This window comes from Notolepis coatsorum, assembly GCF_963971535.1.
Source record: "Notolepis coatsorum genome assembly, chromosome: 15".
In the NCBI taxonomy this organism is placed as follows: domain Eukaryota; kingdom Metazoa; phylum Chordata; class Actinopteri; order Aulopiformes; family Paralepididae; genus Notolepis; species Notolepis coatsorum.
The window spans coordinates 71,065,003-71,080,862 of record NC_140179.1 but is presented as its reverse complement, the minus strand read 5'-3'; the positions used below and the strand labels follow the sequence as shown (position 1 = coordinate 71,080,862).

Genomic DNA, 15,860 nt, shown 5'->3' with positions numbered 1-15,860 from the left:
GAATTTCACCAGCGACCTCCTGACGTGTGTGTATCCAGCTAGCTGGTAGAACTCAACCACCACCGTGCTCAACACAGGACTAGGTTGGGGGTGAAAATACCGCAGGCCAGGCAGAGAACAAATGGTCGCTAATTGGGCGCGCTGGATGTAAAAAAAATACATGCTATTACTTCGTTGACTTTGTTGTTATTATTATTATTACTACACTACCTTAAGGTGCATGTTTGTGTTCAGAACCTGCCGATTACTAATAATGTGCGGCGAAGTTGCAAATACCCAGTTAATAAAGTGCAATATTTTCCTCTCAACTGAGCTACGAAATTTGACACGTGGAGGTAAACGGTACTCTACCCCCCCCCCCCCCCCCTCACAGTGAAATGCGGTGTTCCACAGGGAAGCATACTAGGTCCGCTACTGTTCCTAATTTATGCAAATGACATCGTCAGCTTGTGACTGCAACTTGTTCCTGTTCGCGGACAACTCTCAGCCCTGCTGGTCTCTGACAAGAACAAGTTACAGGTTGAAAAAACCCTCAGCTCGTAGTGATGTGCCCAAACGGATCATTTCAGTGAGTGAGCGATTCGATTCACGCTCACGGCAATGATCCGATTCACTGATTGGATTCACGGTTCACTTCCATTTGTATAAAAATACGTGGTTTTATGCACTAGTAGGCTACTGTTGGTAAATGTTGGATGACTGTTTTGGACAAAATACACACTCGGGGGGGGGGGGGGGGGGGGGGTGAACGAAAGCGCGAACGAAAGCGTGAACAGACTCATTGCAAGACGTGAGCGATTCGACTCACTCATGGCAATGAATCGGCTCTTATGAACGAGTCGACCCATCACTATCAGCTTGGAACTAGGCAGAAAGGGCTGGGCGATATATCGTATACTCGATGTATCGCGGCTTGTTGTGAGCTGTAGTAAATTACTATATCGTGAATATCGAGTATATGTTGTCACGTCGCAGCTGATATGAGACTTGCTTTAGTGCAGAGCGTTCCTCTCATTTCATTATAGACAGACCAGCGCGGACCTTAAATCTCAGTGTGTTCAACTTCCTGTGTTTACATTCGAGTGTGACATCATCGCCTACGGCAGCTTATACGCTCAAAACGCAAACGCATTCTCTCTCTCTCTCTCTCTCTCTCTCTCTCTCTCTCTCTCTCTCTCTCTCTCTCTCCAATGATTTAAAGTGGCCAAACGTTACAGTATTTATACTAACTGGATAGTTGATGATATAAACATTTCATTTCATTATCTGAAATATTCTAAAATCATTAAGTCTGCTATAAGCCATTATCCCTTTGTAAGGCTTTGTGTGTGATTAATTATTATTTTCTCACAGTAGTGTGTATATATATACATATGTGTGTGTTTGGCTAAAGTGGATAGAAAACACAGTACTGTGCAAAAGTCTTAGGCACTCAATAGTTTTTATATAAATTGTCTTAGATGTAAATAATTTTTTTTATTAGTGTGTCAGTAGACTACTCTTAGTACATTTTCATTTAATTATTTTTTAAAGCATCTTCATGGTTTAATAATGGAAACATATTTTGCAGGGACTTATTATAATCATCATATTGGCGTGACTGTATGCATCAAAGGGTTAAATCAAGCATTTTTAAGTGCTTTAGAGGAAATGTCAAAATATCGCGATATATATCGTGTATCGTGATATGGCCACAAAATATCGCGATATCAGTTAGAGGCCCATTCGCCGAGCCCTTAACAAACTATCATTACACCTGAGTAAAACAGAGTCCATTCTCTTCGGATCAAATAACGAACTCGGCAAGACCGACGGCTTCTCAGTTACAGTGGGTGACAATATTGTCACAAGGAAAGACGAAATTACATACCGGTACCTAGGTTCCATCCTAGAGGCAAATCTTTCCTGTGACAAAATGGCATCCAATGTAATAAAAAAAGTCAACCAACGAACTAGATTCTTGTACCGGATCTCCTCTCTGGTAAACAAGAATACCCTGAAGACTCTGGCAGGAGCACTCATTCAAGGGTACTACGACTATGCTTGCACCTCATGGTACCAAAGCACCTCAAAGGCGCTAAAAACCAGATTAAAACATCACAAAACAAACTGGTCAGACTACTACTTTTTTTTTATCCACTTTTTCTCCCATTTTCTATTTTTCTCCCATCCCAATTTTCGTATCGTCCAATTCAACCCTCCCCTGTCTTTGGAACGCTGTTTCATGCCTCCCACAAGCCGGCTGCAATGTGGACTAAGTCATACATAGCACGAGTCCCCTCCGATACTCGAGGTAACAGCAGTCGCATCTTTCCACCTACGCGGCTCGATCTTTCAGCGTCGGGGGTCTGGGCTTTGGAGGGGCCCCGCCCCTCGTCGCTTCCTGATTCTACTGCGCAGGCGCACCAACCGACCTGTAGGAGTCGCTGTCCACAACGCCCGATCCCCACCCATCAGTTTCCCTCCCCCTAATACTGCCAATGTGTATTAGTGCGGACGACCAGCTAAACTGAAAGCAATGTGGAGCGCTGGGCTCGAACAGGGAGATGATCTGTTTGAGCCCAGCCTCCAGTATTCGTGGTGAGCGCATTGCCCACTGCACCACGTAGCCGCCCTAGACTACTACTTGACCTTACTCCTAGAACCCACCTCACCCCTGCCCACTTTGACTACCTAGGATGGCTTAGAGTAGACGAGAGTACAGCAACTTGCAATGGGCCTGGTCTACAAGATACACTATACGACTAAGGTACCCATGTACATGTCAAAATACTTCCCAAAGGTCAGTGAATACCACGACCACAACACCAGAGGGAGCTCAACAAATCATGTTAAACCTAGATTCGGCTCAAACAAGGGACTAAACACGTTTCGCAATCATGCCACATCAATGTGGAACGCCCTACCCAAAGCTGTAAAGGAATGTGAATCCCTACCCACATTCAAAACCGCTCTTAACACTTCCAGTGCCACTGGTTAACATGGTAAAACGTTGTTAAATGCCAGCACCCACTTCAATGATAGCGTTGTGACCGCATAATCTCTGTCTTAAATTATGGCTATGTGTCTAATCTGCCCATTGTTTATCAATTACTTGTTTGCAGTCAACATTGTCGAAACGGATTGTTTTTTAATCGCTTCATTTCCGTTTTATAGCATTTTGAAAAGCCCTTGTTTTCAAGGAAAATATAAAGATTCCGTGATAAAAGGCATTTACTGGAATATTCTGGAATACACAAAAACGTTGTAATTTTTTGGCCTATTTATGAATTGTTTTCAAATAAACGCTAGATTATTGATATTATATGTGTACTTATGCACGCTATAGAAGCGGGCTGAAATATCTATTATCTCATTTCCTGATCGCTCGCACAGCCACACACACACACACACATAGGGCAAACGCTGATATATAGGTGAAAATAGCTCTGATTATCCCAAGACTGGTCAAATAGATTCCTTACCTCAGATCAGATGTTATCCAAAAAGATTATTCCAATTTCTGATCGCCATTCCAAATATCGATCGCGTTTATTGATTCAGCATTGGGTACTGTAAATACATAATCCACGCGTTTTCCGGGCCGGCGATCACAATGGATTCTTCAGTTGGCTCGACGGAAAAGTAAAATGAGGAAACTGGCCCGCCCCCCCCAACGGTCGGCATGAACTAACGACAAAACGCGTGGCTGGCATCCAAAGTGTTAAAGAGCACTGCAATTCGAAACTGGCCACCGTAAATGTCCAAACCCAAATAGACAGTCTCCTCCCCACCGTATGTATATTTCTCTCCCACCCACCCCCTAATGTACAGTCTCCTCCCCACCGTATGTATATATTCTCTCCCCACCATATGTATATTTCTCTCCCTCCCACCCACCCCCTCCTAATGTACAGTCTCCTCCCCATCATATGTATATATTCTCTGTTAGGATCTATGGGTAACAGTACTGTATATTTGCATATCGTATATATGTCACAAATGTAACAGTACTATATAATACCTGTATGTCATGTATGTCCCTATGCCATAAATGTCATGATGTCATGTATGTTGTGTATGTCATAAATGTCACTATGAATTGAAAATGGGGGGACCCTGATGTAAACAAGACAAACGTCTTTCTCTGGTCTGCATCCCCTTAACAATTGTGTGTATTGAGCCGAACTGTATTGTACCTATTCTGCAATCTGTTAAATAAAGTTTTCATTCATGATTGCATTTGCACCAGCCCATACCAACATTATTGGGGTTCCTTCCAATGGGGTTCCCTAATTGAAGTTACCTGCCGGTCTTAGTTATTTTGCATGGCCACAGTCACCTGCAAAATGCAGTCACGTCACACGTCTTATTATTGCGTAGCTCAGTTTGAGGAAAAGCTATATGCAAACAGTGTGCTGGGATTATTATAAACATTGCACTTTATAAACGATCGATTGAAACGTAGCGACCAATGTAGTGTAATAACGAACTCATTTGATGGCTCTGTCTACATTACGAGCTCTGTCCAACTGGCAAGCATTTTGTTTTATTATGCCTTATTATGATCTCTCTTCACCCCACCTCATACTATGCGGTTGAGTACAGTAGAGGCAAGCTCTCTAATGCACTTGCTGCGGCTTAAAATAAGATGGGGGGGGGGGGGGGTAGTCGCTGTAACGTACAGTATTTATTTTGCATCGGCTATGGCATTTACTGTGACGCTCGTGTGGAATTGATAGAATAGTTATATCTGGTATCCAACCAATGTGGGTGAGCCAGGGGCAGCATGTCTAGAATTTGATGACCCAGTTCCAGGAGCGGTGAGTCATAGGTCTCTCACTGAGGCATATCTGAGAGATGAGGGAGAGAGAGTGTGTGAGGGGGGGGGGGGGGGGCTGATGTGTATGCAGCCCACATTTTAGTTTTCTGAAGGTAAGTAATACAGTATAACCCTCTCAGAAAGCTGGTAATCTAGCATTTGAGTTTCCATGAGTCCCATGATGATCTCCTCCCATTGCCATGTGCTTTCCTCAAGTCAAACTCCCCAATAGTGCTTGGTCATGGTCACATTTGACTGCATGCTAATAGGTTGTGTAATATAGTAGGCTATCAAAGTGAAACTATGTTTCAATTAGCACGCTCAAATTTAAATCCTGTGACCAGTTATTGCCCAGTCCTAAATTAAAACAAACTGGCTGTGTTTGGGAACATGCTGGGCACATGCTGTAGTTGTGCGGCGCGCCACTGTTATCAGAGAGAAGCAGTGTTATTAAGTTATTCTTGTCGGCTGGCATAAAAAGATATAGAGTACTACCCGCCCACCACCACCCTCTAAGACCGAAGGGTCTGTTTGGTTGGTTTCCTCCATGAATGTAAACAAAGACGTAAACGCAACCACTCGGCATACAACTGCAGAAGTGATGTAACAATTAGCCCCGCCCCCTGGTTCAAACCTCTTTATTGTACAATATTTTACAATACATTTGAATATTATTATTATTTGAATACAAATCTATTACAATTAAAACATTTGATCAACTTGAAACACTCTTGGCATTGATTGCGGTTAAAACTATCAAATAAAACTTTGTGTATATTATTTACAGCATATAGCCTACACAACAAACTATAATCTGTGTGTAGTTCAGTTTGCTTGATCCACAAACTATAGCATTAGACCGTGGAGAAGGGGTGAACGAACCTACACTCTCATAGCTAGGTTAATTTTCAAATAAAAGATGATCAAAGTGTAATCATTTACCACATCAATCAAATAACTTTGACTTGAAATAAATTAAAGATTTTCTTTAGGGAATGTCTTAGTTGGGACCTCAATGGCCTGCTAAAACAGATTGGTGTAATTAAAGGTGCAGTATTCAGATAATTGTGAAAGCTCTGTATCAACAAACAGATATGGCAGCTCAGTGACAAACACAGGGATGCAGAAAGATACTGCCAGCAAACAAGCACAATCCCTTTGTTTTGGGGGAAATGTAGTTCTTTACTTTTACAATTGTAGTATTTATTAATTTCACTCTTAACAGTGGTCTTCGTCAGCAGAAGATGTAGGCTATAATGTATACATCATCAAATTATTTACCGGAGGATCCGCAGTAGTCCCGGAACCACATTTGCCTGGTGTTAAATGTAAGGTGTTTTGAACCAGGGGGGGCGTGGCCACTCCCACGGTCTATACTGTCACATGCTCTGCAGCTTGCCTTGTATTCATCAATGACCACAAAGTGGGCGGTCAGCAAATACCAATCATTGCTCCCTTCGGCAAAATAAAATTCCTGGCATTCTAGTCGTTCCCCGCCAGTCTCTTATAGTGTTAACAATTAGGGCTGGAATGTCAGGATTCAGCCCCCCCCCCCCCCCCCGCCCCCCCCCCCCCACAACCAGTGCCCACTACACCCCCTCCACCTCACACCGCCCACACCCACCAAAATCTCAGGGAACAATCTAGTTTGAACCCCACTCCAGTTTTTTTTTTCATTGTTGCATAATTCAAGATTATATAAACAAATCTGAATTTTATCAAAGATATTTTAAGTAGAAACTGTTAAAACTCACTGGAGGCCAAACCCGAGATAGTGTTTCTATATAATCAAATTATCATGATGACGTGTGATCTTTCAGGTACCGGTAATTTCTATTTCCAGTATCTCCAAAAACGACACTGGTGTAAGTGCTTTTAGGATTGCCTAAAATGTTCTTGTTCAGATTGGGACCTAATCCTATCCCTTTTTAAAGTTTAATTTGTTCCTATTCAGACAGGGTAGCCTATCCCTTTTTAAAGTTACAAAGCTGATGTGTTTCAAAGTAGGAGTGAGTTCATGCCAAGGGGCTTTTATTGTGCACTATCTAGTCAACCATATGACATAAATTGTCCCTCAAGCTTGGAACATACTTGCATGTTTAAACAGTATGCCAGGGTTCGCACAAGGTCCTTGAAGTGCTAAAAGTCAAGGTCTGGAATTCCTTAAACAGCCCATTTTTTAACAAGGTGCTTAAAAAGTCCTTGGAATTCAAATCAACCATTCACATTGAAAGTTTTGTTCATCCATGATAACATTTTTCTGAATCAAGAAATTGCATTTTCTTGTATCTAAAGTGTAACTAATTGTCGGAAATTGGTTTTAAGCCATAAATATTGGATCAGATTTTTTTTTTATAAAAAAGAAACTAATTTAAAAGTGAATAGGATCCTTTTAAAATAAAAAAAAATAGTGATTGGAAAAGTATTTGAAAGTCCTTGAATTTCATTTAGCAATGTCTGTGGGAACCCTGGCATGCTAAAATCATAAGCTGATTTATCTAAACCTTTTTGTTCCCAACCCTCTTCTTACCCCCTTTCTCTCTCTCTCTCTAAATATATCTATTCCCATATATCTGCAGTTCTTCACAGATGGTATAACCAATAAGCTATTGGGCTGCTATGTGGGCGGAGTCATGCAGGACGTGGTCCTGGTCCGTATCTACGGCAACAAGACGGAGCTGCTGGTGGACAGGGAGAACGAGATTAAGAGCTTCCGGGTCCTCCACGCGCACCGCTGCGCCCCGCATCTCTACTGCACCTTCAACAACGGCCTGTGCTACGAGTTCCTGCAGGGAATGGCGCTGGAGCCTGAACACATCCGCGGCCAGCCCATGTTCAGGTAAGAGTCACGTCGTGTTTATTTGTAAATGGATCCCAAATCACATTTACACGTCTCTCAATGGGCTTCACAAGCCCACAGTGGGAACGACAGCCACTGACCTTTTAACCCTCAATGAAAATGAGGGAAAACTACTGGGCATTGAAAGGGAAGATACAAGGACAATTCAGTGAGAGATGCCCCCAACAAAGACGACCAGGCGTACAATAGTAGTGTTGAGCTGGGCAACAGTTTGGTACAGTAATGTATTGAAAGAAATAATAATAATCAATACAAGGAAAATCATTGATAGGCGTAACGAATAAGCAAAGACAACGGGGCATAAATAACATTGTTAAGAGATGGCGGCCATCAAAAAAGCATTGATCACGGGGCACACGCACTACTGAGACGGCGCAGAGCAGAGGCCAGGCATGCTCAGTAGAGGCAGCCAGGGTAGGAGGCTGGGCTGAGGCCAGGCAGACTCGGTAGAGGCAGCCAGGGTAGGAGGCTGGCCGGAGGCCAGGCAGACTCACTCAGTAGAGACAGCCAGGGTAGGAGGCTGGGCTGAGGCCAGGCAGACTCAGTAGAGACAGCCAGGGTAGGAGGCTGGGCTGAGGCCAGGCACACTCAGTAGAGACAGCCAGGGTAGGAGGCTGGGCTGAGGCCAGGCACACTCAGTAGAGACAGCCAGGGTAGGAGGCTGAGGCCAAGCACGCTCGGTAGAGGCAGCCAGGGTAGGAGGCTGGGCTGAGGCCAGGCACTCAGTAGAGACAGCCAGGGTAGGAGGCTGGGCTGAGGCCAGGCACGCTCTGTAGAGGCAGCCAGGGTAGGAGGCTGGGCTGAGGCCAGGCACTCAGTAGAGACAGCCAGGGTAGGAGGCTGGGCTGAGGCCAGGCACGCTCGGTAGAGGCAGCCAGGGTAGGAGGCTGGGCTGAGGCCAGGCACTCAGTAGAGACAGCCAGGGTAGGAGGCTGGGTTGAGGCCAGGCACGCTCGGTAGAGGCAGCCAGGGTAGGAGGCTGGGCTGAGGCCAGGCACTCAGTAGAGACAGCCAGGGTAGGAGGCTGGGTTGAGGCCAGGCACGCTCGGTAGAGACAGCCAGGGTAGGAGCAGGGCTCTACGCTAACCTTTTTCACTAGGGGCACAGGTGCTCCTAAATGAAAAAATGTAGGAGCACACAAAGAAATTTAGGAGCACCCAAAAATATTTAGGAGCACAGTGAAAATATGTCAAGTAACAGAGTTTTTTTTTTTTCAAAAATAAATGTATATTTGTACTGTGCGTGCATGTGCAAACGGGACACATCTGTGCAATAGCACATACCACCAGTCACTGGCCCACTGTGTGCGTGTGTGTGTATCATCTGCGTGTGCAAACGGGAATGGGACAGACATTTTAACTATTAATTAAGTGATTAATGCCTACTATGGCAAAGTTGTAGCCAACAACTAGGCCTAATAAGAAAGGCAGTGATATTGAACAAAAAGGAGACACTGGCTTTACAACCAGGGCCATCAGTAGAGGGGGGAGCTAGTGTTGCTCTTTTAGAAAAATAATCCTTTCAGGGTTGCCTATTGAAATACTGTACACCTCCAGTACAGTAGTTTGCGTGTCAGGTAGACCATTGATTGACAGTCGATTCTGCCAATTACGACGTCACACCGTTGCACTCTGGCCGTCCGGCGCTGCAGCTGGATTGCCCACCTCTGCGGTTGATAACGCTAGCCAAGTTAGCTGTACACACATACACAGTGGGCCAGTTAGGGGTGTAACAATGCATCGCAATGCATCGATCCTACTTTGCAATATTTACAAAACATGACATTGTTTTCGAACTCTAGTCATGGGGAAATGTTTAGCCAATTCACGTTAAATTTGTATGTCTTCCCTCCGGCTCCAGTGGGTGTAGCTTCGCTAGCTACAGTGGCTACATTGGGTGCTACAGTGGGTGTAGCCTCGCTAGCTTGGCCAACTTCGCTAGCATGCTGGCTAGCGTCAGTATCTTGGTTAACGTTAACGTTAACCATCACCTCTGTAACATGAGCTGCCCCGCCTGACTTCTCATTCTCCGGTATCTTTCGCGCAAAATAAAAATGAATGGGCTTCGACATGGCTGTATTATTGTTTGACTCAGACAGTGACGCAGCCGCTGATCATTACTTTCGGTTTCCAGTCGCGTGACCACAGGAAACTACTGTGATTGGAACGTTTATGCGGCTGTGAACTGTGGGACTTGTAGTTTTTTAACGATTCTCGCAGCGGAGAAAAAAAGGACGAATGAGAGGCTGTACTCTGCACTCGCTGGCCCCACTCGCACGCCGTGCGAGTACTTGATTTTGCATGTTCGCACGCACATATTTTTAGGGGCATATGCGAGCAATATGGTCGCACTGTAGAGCCCTGAGGAGGCTGGGCTGAGGCCAGGCACGCTCGGTAGAGGCAGCCAGGGTAGGAGGCTGGGCTGAGGCCAGGCACACTCAGTAGAGACAGCCAGGGTAGGAGGCTGGGCTGAGGCCAGGCACGCTCGGTAGAGGCAGCCAGGGTAGGAGGCTGGGCTGAGGCCAGGCACTCAGTAGAGACAGCCAGGGTAGGAGTTGGGTTGAGGCCAGGCACACTCGGTAGAGACAGCCAGGGTAGGAGTTGGGGCTGAAGCCAGGCACGCTCAGTGGAGAAGGCCAGGGCCGGAGGTGGGGCAGGGCACTGCTTTCACCCCCAGGAGAAGGCCTGGCACCTATACGTAGACCAAGCTAGACTACAGGCACACCCACTCATAGGACAACAGCGAGAGTAGCGGATGCTATCCAGGGAAACACTAATACTGTTAGGGTATCTACTTCTAATGTCGGTCAAGAACAGGTATGGTTCACAAAGACACATGTCCAAAGTACACTTTGGAGTTGTTAAGGATAAAAGACATTATTGTCATATGATTTTGATACCATGCCAGTATATGATAAATTTATTTATATAGCGCCCCTCAACCAATAGTTACATCGGCCTGGACCGCAGCCCGGGAAAATAGAAAAACAGAGACAGGAATGATACAAAAAAATAAATACTTGCAGGCCAACCAAGCAGACCGAACAGACGGACATAATACACCAGTCATACTACAATACAAAACTAGCTCATGGATTTTCTTTATGGCGAAAAGGTGGGTTTTGAGCATGGCCTTAAAAGTCCATGGAGTGCTTGCAGATTTTAAGTTTAGTGGGAGCTTGTTTCAGAGTTTCGGGCGCTGCGACTGCGAATGCCCGGTTTCCCTTCGTCACCAGTCTGGTGTGTGGGATTTTATGGTATGTATGATATCATATCTTTTATAGTATGTATGATCCAACACAAAAAGTCACGTGCAGCATGTCAAAAAGCATGCTCTCTAAAGGAGAAAAATGGAGCATATATCAATGCTTTTTGTCCAATGACCACAAACTAACGGTTTATGTCTATATATATATATATGTTAGGTAAAACTAACTAATCGGGATAGACACTCTGTATCATCCAATACTAAGTCTAGTTCTTGGAGTCGGTATTGGCAGTTAAAAAGTGGCATCGGTACAACTTTATTTTATGATGTTATATGGTCTGTGCATGTTGCAATTTAAGATATATAATCATTTGGCACCGTTAATATATGGAAGGGGGTGTCGTTTGTGACGTATTGGACGGCCCCATGCCCTTAATGACTTTTAATGTGAAATGATGCAACGAAATTATGATGAGTGAGGGGGTGAAGTACAGGTCGTCTACTTTAAAGGTACGCTCAGGCTTATCAGATGAGTGTACAAGGGTTTTCCATCACTATCAAGGGGGCTTAGACGATAACATCATCAGCGTAGTGGGTTTTGCACAGGGATGGAGTGACTTACCAGCTATTAGATACAGTATTCACAAGCCCTAATACAAGAAAAAGGTACCGTTGGAATCTGTGGTAAAGGTGGGTACATTTTTAAGATCTCCAGTCGCTGATCTCTGTAACACCAATAATTTGCCTATCTCAAATCAAGCCTTTTCTCGATCCTCCAACCACAACTGTTCAAATTACACAACCGTTGCAACAGTCATGCTTGGAGGATCAAGAAAAGAGGGTGGGGCTTGAGATCAAGGTCAATTGGCTATTCATAGTATTCCAATGCTGGAATGTTGGTGGTCAAACAACAGCTGATTACAATGAACAGGGCAAAGTGGAGTGTCACGCCGGTGGGCAAATCGTCCTAAAGAGGGCCTGGGGCCGGGCTGTTGCACATTGTTAAGGTGTTAATTAGGATACAGTGTGTACCTTGGCTGCTCTCCACCTACTGTCCCGAGGTTATGAAATCAAATCCCACATGCACAAACGCACAGGGAACAAGCACAAAACCAATCCAGATGCATCGCGCAACTATTATAAGACACCCTTGGTACCCATAGTCCCTTACTACAGGAGAACCAAGGTTGTTAACGTAAACAACCGTTAACTTGTAATGTAAGCAAGCGCACCTCGTCTCATCAATTCGTTTTACAAACACAGATGGGGAAATGCACAAGGGTCTACAGCAGTGGTGCCCAACCAGTCGATTGCGATCGACAGGTAGATCGCGGGCTGATTTCAAGTAGATCTCGATTAATAAAATCCGATTATAATTATTATTATTTTTTTTGTGCAAAATCAACTCTGCCTCTCTTTGTTAACTACAACAAGCAATGCTGTTTATTTAAGATGAGGTCGGACTCGGCACTGACAGATTTGTGTTCATTATGCCATATAATATGTTCTGTCATGTGCATATTGAATGGGTATTACTAATACTATTAATACTAATACTAGCCGAGAGTAGGTCAAATTTTGGCTGGTAGTTCTCGGCTAGGTGGTAAATTAAAAGTAGATCTTGGTTCAAAAAAGGTTGGGCACCCCTGGTCTACATGTTAACAGGAAATAAAACGTTCTCTACAGTTGAAGAAACATGAGTAGATTCTCACCATAACCACTGACACAGAAATAATAACGAAGGAAAAGTGAAGCCGCCTCTTAGCGATGCATGGATCCATGCACAATCCTGACATGCGCACCAGAGCGCTTGGCAGCTCGGGGCCAGCTTTTGCGTTTTGCAATAGGGGGGTGTAGTCTGACATCACTTTAGTTTCCCGCGCGGTTCACCCGTATAGGGATTTATCATTGGGAAAATATATTATCGGCTATTGTAATAATTCTGCCTCGTGAACACTGGCAAGCTTTAATTTTTTTTTTTTTTTTTTATTATTATTTTTAATTGTGTTTTTGGTAGATTTCTATTCGTTTTTTGGACAAGTCCGGCAGAGAGGAAGTATGGGAGGATAGATGGGGGAAGACATTCGGCAAAGGTCGCCGGGTCCGGGAGTCGAACCCGGGATGGCCACGTTGCACCGCAGTGCGTTATGTGGTGGGCCACCCTGGCGCCCAAGCTTTCCATTTTTGCACAAAATGAGTTCCATTCTATCACTGACACTAACATTATTGTTTAAGCATTTTTGGTTGAAATAAAGTTAGTTATAAGGTTTTTAATTGTCGTTAAAAAAGAACTACACTTACCAGTAGTTTGTTCAGTGCTGTCGCCTAATACAGCCAGGAGTCTACGCTGCCAAAGTGAGTAGTTCCTCAGTGAACGAAAACATAAACGTTGTTATTTTGCTACTTTTACGATTAATTGCGAATTGAGCTATAGATTGTGGATGAATACACACAGAAAGTTACACCATGCCAATGTTCAGGCTTTTATTTAAATTTTTTAACAAGACTATTTAGAAAGGGGTCCATTGGAAATACATGGCAATTTCAAGGAGGGTGGACTGCGCGGGGAAACGCCAATGACGTAACCACTACACCTCCCTATTGCTTTCGAGGATGACTTGATCCTCGCCACACTACGTTAGCGCTGTGCCAGAGCCGGAAAAGTGGCTACTGTGCATGCGTTTTTAGACTGACCTCAGTTTGCCACACATAGCTCGAGCCTCACGGTCACGGTGGCAGTACCTGCCGCACTTCAACTTCAAATTACTTTATTTTCCTTTAGGAACTTCATTTGTGCAGTGGTTAAAAGACAAACATACAGTCACAATACATAGACACTCACCACTATAAAAAGAAAACACCAGCTTCGTTAACACTACAGTAAAAAAGACTACTAAAAAAAACACCAACTACATTAAAACTACAGTACTTAAAGCATGATATATTAAAATCCATGTGGAGCAGTTCTATATGTATATAAATAATAGTAGGTGATATGTGTCCATCAGGTGGAAGGGTCCGGCCGCACTGTTATTACAGTTGTGTGTTTTCATCCATTATCTATCCTAGTTTGACTTCCAACTACCGGTACTTCTTTGTGTGCATGAAATGACATGACTTGTTCTCCCCTCCTCCACCTTGCAGGCTTATAGCCAGGCAGCTGGCCAAGTACCACGCCATACACGCCCACAATGGCTGGGTGCCCCAGTCTGACCTCTGGCTGAAGATGGGCAAGTACTTTGCCCTCATCACCAAGTGTTTCCAGGACCCCGGCCAGAACACGAGGTAAGGTCACAGATTATTTACATTCCAGAATGAGGTCTAGGCTCCGGCCTGTTGTCACAGGATGATTATTGAGGACGGTGGAAGAGACGCACCAGACACCAAAGCACAGTGTGAACAGGAGCCTGGCTTCTAATAAAGATTAGGGACATGTCTCCTAATTAGTACTCTATATATCAGGTAGTCTTTCAAGGTGGTAACATTAGTTTGGTGAGTTTGCTCTTTGGGCAGGCTAGTTATCTGCTAGCGTTCAATAATGTATAGCTTAACAAACTTTCCATATCGGCTTTAAAAAAAATAAAAATAAAAATATCTCAGTAAAATTTCTTTTTTTTTTATCCACTTTTTCTCCCATTTTTCTATATTTTCTCCCATCCCAATTTCGTATCATCCAATTCAACCCTCCCCTGTCACGAACGCTGTTTCTTGCCTCCCACAAGCCGGCTGCAATGTGGACTAAGTCATACATAGCACAAGTCCCCTCCGGTACTTGAGGTAACAGCAGTCGCATCTTTTCACCTGCGCAGCTCGATCTCTCAGTGTCGAGGAGTAACGCGTGGGAGGCTCACACTGCCACCGACACTTCCTGATTCTACTGCGCAGGCGCACCAACCGACTTGTAGGAGTCGCTTGTTCACAACGTTCGATCCCCACCCTTCAGTTTTCCCTCCCCGTAATACGGCCAATGTGTATTACTGCGGACGACCAGCTAAACTGAAAACAATGTGGAGAGCTGGATTCGAACATGCGAATCCTAGCGTCTCCACACTGGTGGCGAGTGCCTTGCCCACTACACCACCTAGCCGCCCATATCTCAGTAAAATTTCAAGCTCTGATCATGTTTTAAATCTAGGTGGTTTTGCACCAAAATTATTAGCTTGTAATTGTCCAGGGAGTCTGAAGGCTGAATCTGCACACCGAGGTACAGTGTGTACACTACGTCAAGGAGCCTCTAATCAACATGCACTGATGTACACACTGTATGCTACGTCAAGGAGCCTGTAATCAACATGCACTGATGTACACACTGTACGCTACGTCAAGGCTCTAATCAACATTCACCCATTTGTTCCCCCCACGCTCCCTTTCCCCCCTCCCCCTCACTCCATGTAACGCGGAAGTGCAGTGGTCTATTGGCTAAAAGGGGCGTCGCAATGGGAGTGGCCTAACACAAGAAGGTTTTCACTCCCAACTACTTGGCCATAAAGCGTTTCCAACTAAAAGATTAGGGCTGCAACAACTAATTGACAACAAACTAATCGATTATTTAAAAAGAATTGTTGCCAAAACTATTACATAATGGTTACATAACAGACATAAAGTACACTTACAGTACTTCATTTCATCATCCCAGTGATACAGCCTCCAGGCAGGCTGTCGATCAAACGGATCAAGTAATTGGTTTGGCACCTATTCTTTACATTTATTATTTTGTAAACGCCAAAATGGTATTATTACTAGGGGTGCACGATATTGATTTTTTGACCCCGATATCGATACCGATAACTTTCTGTTCCTCAAGGTTGTAAAGGCCATATGAGTGTTTTGGTTATTATTATTATTTCAAATAGAAGGATATGATTTATGGGAATGTTATGATTTATCTGTGTAAGAGCCAAAGCTATATATATTTCGGTTATTGTATTACATGAATGTTTAATATTGATTGGATTTAGATAGTCATTGAACCGTCGTATTTGTCATAATAGG

At 44.1% G+C, this 15,860-nt stretch overlaps 1 protein-coding gene across 1 annotated transcript in view; it reads left to right on the top strand.

Annotated features, from left to right (window-relative positions):
• Positions 1-15,860, top strand: part of etnk1 (ethanolamine kinase 1) — a 41,210-nt gene that overhangs the window by 507 nt on the left and 24,843 nt on the right. Inside the window, exons 2-3 of the mRNA XM_084330716.1 lie at positions 7,381-7,640; positions 14,013-14,153. Of these exons, the coding sequence (XP_084186842.1) occupies positions 7,381-7,640; positions 14,013-14,153 (401 nt within the window). The remainder of the gene's footprint in view (positions 1-7,380; positions 7,641-14,012; positions 14,154-15,860) is intronic.